The 13,282-nt window shown below is 35.4% G+C and overlaps 1 protein-coding gene across 1 annotated transcript in view; it reads right to left on the bottom strand.

Annotated features, from left to right (window-relative positions):
• Window positions 1-13,282, bottom strand: part of LOC149578586 (callose synthase 3-like) — a 111,047-nt gene that overhangs the window by 41,501 nt on the left and 56,264 nt on the right. Inside the window, exons 23-33 of the mRNA XM_089830012.1 lie at window positions 13,177-13,261; window positions 12,934-13,094; window positions 12,481-12,604; window positions 12,286-12,383; window positions 12,077-12,200; window positions 11,844-11,995; window positions 7,517-7,626; window positions 7,275-7,409; window positions 7,101-7,169; window positions 6,727-6,916; window positions 6,501-6,612 (exon numbers count right to left, since the gene is read on the bottom strand). Of these exons, the coding sequence (XP_089686138.1) occupies window positions 6,501-6,612; window positions 6,727-6,916; window positions 7,101-7,169; window positions 7,275-7,409; window positions 7,517-7,626; window positions 11,844-11,995; window positions 12,077-12,200; window positions 12,286-12,383; window positions 12,481-12,604; window positions 12,934-13,094; window positions 13,177-13,261 (1,360 nt within the window). The remainder of the gene's footprint in view (window positions 1-6,500; window positions 6,613-6,726; window positions 6,917-7,100; window positions 7,170-7,274; window positions 7,410-7,516; window positions 7,627-11,843; window positions 11,996-12,076; window positions 12,201-12,285; window positions 12,384-12,480; window positions 12,605-12,933; window positions 13,095-13,176; window positions 13,262-13,282) is intronic.

Raw genomic sequence — 13,282 nt, 5'->3', positions numbered from 1 at the left:
AAAAGTTTATCTGACGATATTTTCAAGAAATTGCCGAGAGAAGCAGCCTTCTTGGAGCACGTGAGGGTATTTCTGAACATGAAGAATTTAAATCACGAATCTATTGGATGGTGTAGCAGCAGTAACATACAACTTGGATAGTCAAAAAAAAAAAAAATGGATGGGCTATGTCTCAAGGTTCTAGGCATATGTTGGCAACTGTTGAAACTCCAATATCATCAAAAGAAGAATTAAATTGTGAAACGACAGATTCCATGATTGTTCAACCTCATAAATCTTCAAATGCAGGTTGGGATGGGGGTCCAACTAAAGGTTGGGTTGTGAATCAATGTTCTGATGTTGATGAGGGAACAAAGGTCTAGCAACATCAGGAGTTGGCATCCACCCGAATTAAGTCTGGTTCTATAAATAATGGATTTCGTTCTTTTGTCTCAAGACCAAATCCAAGAGAAAGTGTTTTGCTACAGACAGAATCGAAATGAGGACAATACTTGGATGAATTCTATGTGGGCACCAAGTAGGACCGCAAAGCCATTAACCAAACATGAGCCAAAATTGCAGAGTGCGCATGGATCACTGGCAAGAAAAAAATTGTCAAATAGTTGAAATCCATTGGCAACCACAAACGTCACAGATGCATTTACTCACAAAGATGGCAAAAGTTTACAGCCATGGAATGAGGGTGATAAAATAAGGTAGGAAAAGAAAAGCATCAACTATCAAAACTTCTTGAGCATTCAACGATTAAGGAATCGATTCCTTTCCAGCCACCAATGTTAGATTATTCAAATAAATTCCTCTTGCAAGATGTCTCTATGAGTTATAGCAATCCTAAAGAAAGAGTTGAATATTCTGGACCGTGGGTGCCCCAATCAACAAATATAAGAACAAAAATACTCAACATTTACGTGTATCAAAAACTTTCTACCCAAATTCAGAATGTTTTACCATTCAATGATTATATGGATTTTTATCTCCAGCAGCAAAACAGGACCAATATGGCAAAAAGAAGGTATCTAGAGTTGGTCCAGGATCTCTTTGCAAACAAATAGCACACAAGGGTGTACGAAGAATTTTCAATAGACCAGAATTATCATTTGGATGGTCTTGAAATAGAAGAGCAGACAACTACCAGTGATTTGTAACATTCTCGCGATCACGTAGAAGATGTTATACAAGGTGCACGTTTCTTCGTTGGTGACTTGGAGGTGAGCTTTGTCAAGCAAAATAATGAAGTAGATTGCACACAAGGTAATAACAGTTTGGGGTTCATGATACTCAAAACATGAATTTAGAGGAACAACCTAAGATGACACTGCAAGACACTGAACAGTTTCAGCAGGGAGATAATAAAATACATGCCGTACAGAATCAACTGAAGGTTAGTGAAGACATGGTTGTGGCATCCTTGGTGCAGTATGACAGTACTCATGAGTTGGTTGAGGAGCTCTACAGGAAGGTCCCAAGGGAAGGGGAAGGTGACTTGCATGTGGTCGATTTACAGAAGGTCAAAACAGCCCTCGAGACTATGAAATTAGATTACTTATATCTACTGTCTGACAGGGATTATATTTTTTAAGTTGTTGAGATTTATGCAACATAGTCAAATAGGGAAAAGGATGAGATTGAGGATCTCAACAGAACGCTTAAGTATGTTCGGGAGGCACTAAGTGAAACTCAATTTTCTCTAGAGGGAGCAGAAAATCAAATCAAGCTCATGGAACACTCTCGAGAACATGAGAATAGAATGAAGCACGAGTTCTTCTAGGAAGTCATTGACGAACTTGAGAGCATTCAACAAATGTATGACTTGGATAGCTGCCCCAAACAGTTAAGTAGCAAAACTTCATAACACTTTCAGCTTGTTGACAACCCTTTGTTTGAAGTTGTTGCTGATTGAACATCCAACAATCCTCTTTTTGTGTAAAATGAGGGATCATCTCTTGTTTGCCATGAAGAGGAAGAGTTTGATTTCAAACTTTGGGATCCTGGCTCAGATCCTAGTAGTGAATCCGGATCTCAGCATGAGAATGATGAATCAACTTCTGTTGCTTATCATTTGATCAGCCCCAACATATTTTCTGATTCAACCCATTCAGGAATTGGGTGAATTTTCTTCATCAACCTCTAAATAGTTCTCAGTGGAGTATTTATGTGAGGTCTGTGGTTAGATTCTCAGCATCTTTCATATTCATAACACCTATGCGCTTGAGAATTCTCCAAGTTTATGCCGACAGTATGAATTTTGATGTCCATGGGATGGTGGTTTCAGCTTTTGAGCAACTCATTTCTTACATCATCCATTTAGTTCAGATCTTCACATTCTACTGGATTATACATGGACCTTGGATATGTTTCTATCTCATCATAGCAACAAGGCAGTGTAACAGAGTTTGGGATCCAGGTGTTGGCAGATTGTATCTATGGTTGGACAAGGATTTTATTGTGGTCCTATTCAAATTGAGGTTGAATATGGTGATGATCAGTGTTGAACAATTTACAGGCGCAACATTTCTTCATAGAGTAATATGTGATCCAAGAATTTGGTTGACAGGTGGTTTGCAGAGTGGTACCGTGTCGGGTTTGTTGTTAGTTTAGGTTACTGGGTTAACTACAAATTTACATGGGATCCTGGTACAAATTGCTTGAGGGCAAGCAATCTCAAGGAGGGAAGATTTGTAATGTTCTTTTTTGGGACATTAGTAATATTAAGGGACGTATTTACAATATTAAGTTTGACTATGTGAGTTAGAAATTTATTATTAAAGGTCAAATTAATATTCCAAGTGGTCACAAGAGGACGAGGAGAGACAAGACAAAAAATCTAGAAAGGAAGTCAAAGGGTCACCGTTGCGAGAATAAAAGGAGAAGAGACCCCTTCCTTTCGGTATGCTTGATTTTATGATTCAGTTCAATTTTCTCTCTTGTGAGGGTTTTTAGAAAGCTTCAGCTTTCAGCTAGTTTGAGGACGTAGCCACGCGTGTTGGCAGACAATAGACGCAAACCCATTGTCCCGAGAAACATTAGTTTAAGTGTTTCATAAGCACTTACAAGTTCTTATTCTAGCATTCCAATTTGACTGTTAATCTGTATTTAAGATTGTGTTTTTGTACTGGTTATTGTATTACTGTTGTAAAATGCAATAACGTATTTTAAGGAGTTAAAAGAGTTTGCTGGTTTTATCTTACTAGTTTGTAATACATGGTTATATGCTTGACATCTTGGATATTATTATGAAATAACAGGTCATATTCTTGTGGAGAATTCCTTGGGTTTATTATAGCATTGTATTCCATTTTGTCTATATCTAAGTTTGAATGTTATCTCTAAGAAAAGTTGAATAAATCCCTATTGAAATTTCTACTGGTTTTCCGATTGTGCTGGAAACTATCTACAAAGTTTTATTGCTGATTATATTGTTAAAAGAGAAATTAGCAAATATCCGGTTAGGGATATTTCATTATGTATTTATTTATTTTATATATAAATAAATATATTTTAAAATAAATGAATAGATGTTTTTCAATTGTAATTAAGAATATATTAATTTGTGAAGGATGATATTCTAGAAATGATTCAGTTTTTTATGAAATATTTGTATACAAAAGAAATCTTATTATATTTGTGAACTCGGGAAAACTTGGTTAGATAGGACAGTTAAGGAAAATGAAACTGGAACACTGTTTGTAAATCGAACCTTTGTGATTTTAAAACCAAATGAACTATGAAAACACTTGTTAAATTGACGTAATGTATGGGTTATTGGTGTTGGTTTCGAGTTTTGACTTAGTAAGTTGACCAGTGAGGATGTTTACTAGAGGCTTGAGGGATTTTGTTCTATGATGATGTTATGTATATTTCAGTCACGATCTTTTATATCCGACCATGGTGATGTATTCATGTATTTCTTTGATGAGTTTTGATCAGTTGTTTGTTAGTGCTTTCCAGTTGCTTGTATAGAACTGAGGTGAATGGTGTGATTTTCCTAGTGTAATCTTTGAGTTTCGATCAATTATCTTTTGATGCTTTCAAGTTGCTTGTATAGAATTGAGGTGATTATTGTGGCTTTCTTGCTGCAACTTATGAGTTTTTTTATCAGTTATATGTTGGTGCTTTCCAATTATTTGTATAGAACTGAGGTGAATATTGTGATTTGTCTTTAGGTGTTTTCTAGTTGCTTGTAAAGAACTGAGGTGAAAATTGTGATTTTATGAGTTTTATATTTTATTAGTTTAGGGTAGGTAATCTATGTGTGTTGGGAAGTGGCTTGCAATGGAGGCCGGAGTCCTAAAAAGGTTGCCTCGATAACCAATTGTAGGTTGTTTTAATAAGTGATAACCTTTCATTAGTTGGGTTTTAAATGAATTAAAAAGAGTTGGTAGTTTTTCCTCACCTGTGCCTCGAATGCTAGTATAGGCTAGGATGGGAGTAGAGAGGATGCTTGGTTGCGATCTTGCCTCGTTAGTATGCCTTGTCTGTACGAAAGGATACCGATGCCGCATAGATTCAGTAGGGGGTTGGAGTTCAGAGAGGCTGTCAGGGTAACCTTAGGGTTGACTCATATGATGGCACTTGCCCACTTACATAGTACATTTCCTACGTGTCTTTGTTGCCTCTGGGATTAGATGTTATTTGTGTATTGGTACCTTTGAGATAGATTGCTATCAAGTTTTCCTTGACCTAGATGTTGTTTATGACTTTTGGAATTCATATCCGTATGGGACTTAAGATTATCTCCTCAGCACAATGGGAGTGGGCCATTTAGGTTCCACAAGATCGGGTGGTAGTGTCTTATACCATTGAGATACAACAATTGGATGCCAATGCTAGATGTACATGTGCAGTTGTTCCTTTTATTCTTATCTTGTGTTTCTGTTGGATGGTTATATTTTGTTGTGTTGTATTTGATTATCAGAGATCTTATGAGATGATGTATTCTATTCATGATGTATATTTTTTGAGCTTTTCATACCCTGTGACTTGTGCAACGAATGATTATGCATTCTGGTTATGCCATGGGGCATCTTATGTAATTTTATATTATTGGATTCGTACTTGTGGTTAATCTATGATGTGGATTTGTTATGTATCAGATTTAGTATTAATGAAACTTGTGTGTGTGTGTGTGTGTGTGTGTGTGTGTGTGTGTGTGTGTGTGTGTGTGTATGTGTGTGTGTGTGATTCAACGTCATGGGACCTTTAAGAGATGTAATATGTTTTTGATTTGTATGTATGTATGTGAATTATTGCTTCCCCCTTGTTATCTCTTGTTGTTTAATCTTTCAAAAAAAAAATGCTTGGCAAACTTAGTGAAACTTTAGGTTAATTTCTTTTGGGTTCCCTGGCGGGGCGTTACAATTTTTGTTTTAAAAAAGGTTTGAAATGTATTTATTGTTTGCTTTTGGCTCAATTTAGTCATAGGTCCTCCATGGTTCATCCAAGATATGTCCTGGTTCATTATGGATTCTTCTATCCCCAAACCAAACCGGTATAGGGATGGGGGGCAATTTACGAGAACCTAATAACAAAGGTTGCAACTTAATATTATAACCTCCACATTCATTACCTCCATCTATAAATAGTACAAGCCAAATTTAAATTAAAGGTACTCCGTTTGTAATATCCACTTTTTTGGCTAAGTCAGGAGATAGGGACAATTAACTTGCAATCCAAATCGGAAGAGACTTCTTTCCTTCAAGTCTTCAAATATTACTATGAATTATTGCTTATGAATGCTAAAATGATGCAATTGATAAGCTAGATATATGGATAGTTATTATTATTCAAAAACAATATGCATATGAGATATTGATCACTGCTAAACCTGATATAAATAATAATGATTATGCAAGTTGATCTTTATATCTAATGCCAACAGTATTAACCCTGGAGAAAAGTTTGCAGAACGAAGTGGAGGCAAGGAAAAGGTTGAAGGTAGCTATAAAAATGTTCTGGACCAGGTTAAGAATCTTGACGGAAGAATTAGCAAAATCCTAAAGGAGAGTGACAACAGGGTCCATTCCTCCATTCAGAAGACTATGAAAGGTAAAGGCAAGACAGAGGTGGAGGTTATTGAGGGTCAACTTCTAAAGTAATGATTTCATGTTTTTCTTTGAAAACCTCATTAACTCTTACGCCTTCATCTGCAATTGTACAACTCTCATAGCTGTTCTGGATACTTGATGATACCCAAGTTATATAATTACCATTATCTCCTTCTAGATGATTAACTTAGCATATGCATATGGCTTAGGAAAGCATCTTATTTATAAGACTTCATATTTATAAGACTTCACATTTTCTCGCTTCTTTATTATTCTATCATTAACTATTATGGTGTATCCTTAAATAATTTACTTCTATCTACTATTAGAGGTTAAGGACTGCCACTCCTTGCCCACAAAGTGTCTTGGTGCTCTAGTAGTGTTGATCCAGAAATGGAGCCATTACACTGTTACATCTTTAGGAATGACAAATTTGATTGAAGAATGGTAAAGTACCTGGTCAAGGTCATCCGATGCTTTCACAAGAACGGAATAGTAAACCTTTTGATGTTTGTCTTTCTCCCTTACTTCTACCTCATCAATATAAGCAACACGTAGAGAAGGATATCTGCAGACAATATTAAGTAAGTATTAGCATATCCATGACTCAACTTTATCAATGGAAACATCAATTAATTTTTAACTCAAAAAAATAACTCAGTAGAAATGGACCTATACTTACGTCACCATAAGATTTAAAATTTCATTTGCACGGGGATCCCTGGTACTCTTCTGTTTACCATATACTTGGCAAGAAACAACATATGTGAATTTCATGTCAGCTACTGCCTGCAATTGTGCCCATAATGATCGTTGGGCCTTCTTTGACTCTTCAGGTTGCAATTCCTGCATCTTGTATCCATTCAAAATTTCTGCAGAATGAAGGATGTACACAAGAAGAGAATTCTCATAAATTTTCTCAAAAAGCATATATTACAAATCTTTCAAAAGACAATTCAAACAAATAATACAATCATAAGATTAGCACAACTCATAGGCATAGGTTAGTTCTAGACAATGTTTGGAACTTATCAACTAAAATAATCATCTTTGCACCTTCATCTTTTGCCATGTCAAGAAAGGATTGGAGTTCTAAAGCTTTTCTGTAGTACATCATTCCTCTAACTGCATAACAAGAATCGCTTAAACAGTCATTGTACTAGGAAATAGACAATAAATATAAGCATTTTTTAACTCATCTAAAACATTCTTCTTTTTTAATTTTTCAACCTGTCCTAGTGAGGGTTTGCCCTCGGTAAGATGCCCAATGACGAAGTTGAAGAGATCTCTCTGGAGTGTTAAAGTAAGTCCTCCAATCATCCTCATTTTTATATTGCATGCGTTCAAGGAAATTTTTCCACTCATCTATTTAACAAAGAAAAAAACCAACTAGTGTCATAGAATTCAGTATCCAGAAATAAAATTGTTAAAACTGACTGATTCAGACTTGTAAACTACGTACAGACACCAACCTGGGTAAATTTTCTGCAAATAAAAAATTATAGTGACACCATCTTCATTTTCCTTCTCAAGTTCTTTTGGTGAGAACAAAACCTCTTCCGTGTAATATGGAGTCATGACACTGAAAGAGAAAATAAACTAACAAAAATTAGAGACCATTTTTTGCACATAAAGATATTTCAGAAAACAGAAATTTTAATTCTCCTTATATAACTCTTATCAAAGGATATAATAATAAGGAAAATAATATTTACATTATATTACTTTTAAACAAAATGACTATAGAAGAACTCTACTTAAAATCGATAATATGCTATAATATTTCTAGAACATTATATACCATATAAAACCCTTGAGCTGTAAAGCACATGACTAGAGTGTTGTAGAATATACTACATTTCTAATTGTCACTTCTAATAGATACACCTACTGAAGTTGCACTTTGCCCTTCAGAGCTAAACATAACCATCAAATATACAATTGTAGAGAAGAAATGTGCATCACTTTGCACTTTTACCTATTTTTCATCCCAGGCTAGTTTATTTTCTAAAAATTCATTGCCAACAATTTATATTCTTGCTTTGAATCTTCAGTTATAACTTATATCCAATGTGTTTTCGCACATCCAAGTTCAAGTGAACAAGGTGGCTTTGGAAGTTGGCTTCCTTCAAACCTTGTTGGATCACTAGTGCAATGCTCCTCACATGGTGGCACCAATTCCTCCATCTAAATCACCTTGTAGCCAAGTCCCCGCATGAGCACAAGAAAATTTCCCACTAGCACTATCAAAGCTATGATGGTCTCCTCTTTTACAAATTAGACAACAAATTGGACACTATATCCCATTTAGCTTTTTTTGTTACCATATAATGTTGAACATAACAAATAACTGAGAGGGGGGTGAATCAGTCATTCCCACACACTTATAAAAACTTTTATTTTGCTGGTTAATACTTAAATAATCAACAAGCATCACTTACGATCTATTGGCTATAGAACAATATATCACCAATGTAAAATAAGCATGAAAGCATGGAAACACCAACACAATCAACACCAAAATTTACTTGGAAAACCTAAACTGGGAAAAACCATGGAGAAGCTACTTGTCATGAAATGGAAAAACACTGATTAAGGTAATTTTGTACAAGAAGTTCCGTTGGTAGGCTCTACTGTTAGGATGGCCACAACCAAGAAATACATTAAGGCTCACTGTCAACAAGATGAAAGTAGAAACAAAACGGAGTATAGTTGTCGAGGCTCTGCAATTACAGTTTACTGCTGTTTGCACCTCCTCGAATCAGCTCACTAGGTAAGTTTGCACTTGCATCACATACACATGCTTCACATTCAATACATATTTTGCCTTGCTTGAAACAACAAATATTTTGATACACTGCTATATACACTGTAACTTGGATACAAACAGTTCTCCTTTATTTATATTACCACATTGTTGCATTATGAATATTGGTCACACAGAAGCTATTGCATTTGTTTATCACAACTACCAACACCACTGAAGTGCCACAAACAAGACTGAAAGATGGAGATCCAAGAGACTTCAATACAACCGATGAAGTCAGGGACCACCACATGCAGTAGCCAAAGCACCAAGACAAAAACTGATGATCTACATATGAAAAGGATATTTTAGAAAACATAGTGTAGCCACTAGACCAGCAACACTGAGTGCACTGGTGGAACCGAGTACAAACACAACAAAACCAGGAACCACGAGATATCTGCATTCAGGAACATTCTTGCATATACCCAAAAGATTTGCAAGATTGTTGTTACCAACAGACCACAGAATACCAACAACACCAACAACCAATACTGCCAGAATGATGGTGTGGATGTTTTGATATCAATGACAATCAATGCCAGTCACAAGCCAAGTCTAACATATAGTTCTTGAGCAAAAGGATCAAAATAAAGAGGATGCTATTCTTACTGCTTGGCAGGACTTTGAGGAAGGCCCGAACTTACTAAATTTAACAAACCGTATGACAAGGATGTGCCCCGCTCTTTTGGCTTTATTGGTCTTGCTGCTTGCATATTTGTTTGTTGTTGTGAACTTATTAATTTGATCAGGTGTCTCATATTTGGGGCCATGCGATGTTTTAGAAGATATTCCAATTTTTGTGGCCACATAATACTTAGATTTGCCTAGGCTTTGCTCACTTTGTGTGGCTTTGGAACATGATTCCTTTCCATCTACTTTATTTTTTGAGTGAACAGTTTATAATTTATTTGTGTGATAATATCTAGACCTACTTCATCAAAAAAAGTGAGTGAAAAGCACCAAACCCACTCACTTTGTAAGGTATTTGAGTCAATTTAAGCAGCACAACTCCTTGAGCACTAAATTATAGTTCTGATCTTAGAACTTGAAAAAGCTATGTGACAAAATAAATATCAAAATCTGAGCCATGCCATGAAAGCTGATGATTTCCACATCCCAACTGACCATGCATATCTTCTAGGTAAAAAACTTACTTCTCTTAAGGAGGCTTTCAGAGAAAGTTTGACAAGGATGACCTTCTCATTCGTTACTACTTACTAGTGATGTGATCCATACAATTATGCTAATAAAAAGTAGAACACTTACTCATTGATTCTTCTCATGTTAAAGCATTATATATAAAGGAACTGAAGGTGTAACAATCTAAATGGATCCAAACTTCTTAATAGAAAATGTACTCAGAATGGAATCCAGATTCATTTGAGCAAAAAATAAAAATTACCCAAGTTATTTTTACATTGAGAGATGGGAAAAGCTTGCTTAAGATTCTGCTGACTTGTTGCTATATGTAAAATGCTAATTTTACACTCACTTATGCAAAGGATACAGCAGCTAATTACTACTCAAAGTATTGATTGTTGGTTTTTTCTTGGGTACCGATTTGGGTTTGTCTGTACATTATTCATATATTTTCTCACATATATATAATACAAAGGCATCCTCTTGCATGATACTGTGGCTAACATAGGAATTTTCTATTGCTCCAATTATAAAGAATTACTATAACCGTATGAAAGATATCAATGATGGAATGCATTCAATCTGCACAGTAAATCTCACAACTCCTCTCTAGTAGCAGCTCAAATTATAAATTTTTTTCCAATCGTGTAAATACTTAAGCCACCTTCCAAAAACAGTTATATTTCACAGAAACTGCCATGTTCCCTCCAAATCACACAGTTGCATTCATTGATATTTCTTAGAATGGAAGAAAGACTGCACAGAACCTGGAAATTACAAAGCGCTAGGGGTAGAGTTGTGGTATGTATCCCTGTGATCGATGGTCAGGGGTTATCTTGGAATATCTCTGCAGTCGCAGGAATACTTGAACCTTGCCATTAATATGATGATTGAGAGTTTCAGGTTTTAGGTTTAGTAGCATGTAAGTTAGGTGTACAGGGAACTGGGTGCCCACGAGCCAAACCCAAGGGGGAACCCGGGCTACACCAGGACCAAATCAGGAGACCTGGTAACTTAGTCTTTTGCTTAAAATTCCATTCCACTTACACCAATGAAAAATTATACAATAAACAAAAAAATTATGCTGGGAATTCTTCAAGGAGTAAGAGGAATTACATAATGGATATACCTTTGTGCTGTAGCTGCAAATAGTAACATTTGTTTTATGACTTTGATGCACTACTGTGATCTTACATTCATAAATTTAGCATAAAATATTTCATTCTATTCACTATGCTATTAACCATATAATACTTGCATATCATTTACTATTTTTATTGTTCAATATAGGATACATCCATACTTCAATGTGCTGGTTTAGCTCTCTGTCACATGTACGCTACGTTATATTATCATATCAACAACAGCATTAGTAGTGACTCTAGTGAGTACTGATTTACATGTCAGATATATATAATTTTATGGACCATAATGAAAGTAGGTATTCAGTCATTTCACCCTTTAGTTCACCAAAGAGGAACTCGTTATCATTAGAAAAAATCCTGCACAAATTTGAATGTTAGAACTTCCTTATCATTCAGTTATCTTTGGCCAATTTTATCTTCATTGTCAAAATTCCAATGGTGTATTTAATCTGGTATCTCATATATAAGCAGGTAAATGTAAAATTCTATTCCCAACAATAAAGAATACCAATTTAATCACTCGAATAAAAACTCTCAGAGTTTTGATGGCTACAAATGCATTTTAGTTTACATATTTTCAATCAATTATTTTTGGTAAAGATATTTAGTAGATTCCATCTTGTGCTATAATACATTTATAAAGTGTACTTTTAAGTTGAAACCTCTACAATTATACAATAAGATACACTGTTGCTCAATAGTTACCTGAATGACAGCATGTTTCGAACCTTGGGAGCATTAGGCATATCCATAAATAACGAATTTGTAAAGAATGCCATCCGGCGCCGAGCTTCTATGTTGACAGGAACATTCATAGCTGATTCTTTGACAGTCAGCAGCAAGTGAAGCCTGGTGATCTGATAAACAATAGAATACCCGTCTATTTTAGCAATGAATGCTTGCAATGCACCTGGTAATCAGCAATGAGAAACACATACCTGTTCTTTCCACGCATCAGAATGTCTAACAGGATAAGCAACAGCCCCAGCAGATGCAAACAGTTGGTGGGCCTTGTCTGGTTGACCAGTTCTCGTTGAAAACTCGTGAATTGATTCAACAGCCCTGTATCAAATAACAATATGAGGATTGGCATAAATAAAAGCAACCATTCATTAAGTAAAAAGACAATTGCCAAAAAGCTACCCACCTAGGACCATCTTTCATCATATCTTGAGTTACAATCTCAAAAATATCCTGGAGTGCACGAATAACACCTTGACAAGAGTCTTCTTCTCCATTTTTCAACTGAAATGTTTACATCCAAGTAAGAACCTCTGGTGTTAATTGTGAAGCTGAGCTATCAACATTAATAAACAAAATCAACATAATCATATGGACATACCAGTAATTCAACAAGAACCACAAGTTTATCATACAGAATGGGAAGCTCGCTCATCTTGAAATAATCCAATAGGGTCCCACGCTCAATATTTTGATCAACATAAGCAATTATCTCATGGATAACCCTGAGCGCACAACAGACATTATTTTACTAACTATGATCATGATATACTTTACAAGTCCTTTTGAATTAGCATTTGGACGATTCACAAACATCTGGAAAGAATTTCATATCATGGCCATAAAATAGAAAAGAAAATTATAGGAAAAATTATATTGCATTTATTAAACAACAGGAGTAACCAAACCTAACAATGCATCAAATTCAAAAACAAAAAAATCCATTTATTGAAGGAACCCATTCAAATCATAAAGAAAAATATGAATCCATGCCATTAAACCATTCAAAATATTTAAATGACGAGCCCACTTCATCACAATTTGTTACCCCTACCGTCGCTCTTGTTCGCCATTGATAATCATCCCAAGAACGCGTTTAACTGACCCATAGCATTCTTGCACAGCACATTTCATGTAATCGTCAGCTTTGATTCTTTTATACAAATCTGAATCTCTCCCTCTGAAATCCTTGGCCATGTTCACTGCTACAGGTATCTGAATTGCATTGCAAAGCAGAATAATAAGATACAAATCGATACGAGCAAAAAAAATATAGACCAAAAGTTAAGAAGTTTACCTTGCTAGCAAGTAAGAATGGTGGCCATTGCACAAGAGTTAATTCTATATCCGAGGAATATGGTACAAGCAATAAATTCATTTCCCTAATCAACAGCATAAGAAAC

Source organism: Cupressus sempervirens, chromosome 1, assembly GCF_028749045.1.
Source record: "Cupressus sempervirens isolate cs-2001-9-10 chromosome 1, ASM2874904v1, whole genome shotgun sequence".
Taxonomy (NCBI): domain Eukaryota; kingdom Viridiplantae; phylum Streptophyta; class Pinopsida; order Cupressales; family Cupressaceae; genus Cupressus; species Cupressus sempervirens.
Note: the sequence above shows the minus strand (reverse complement) of the source record. Positions and strands in the feature narration are given on the sequence as shown.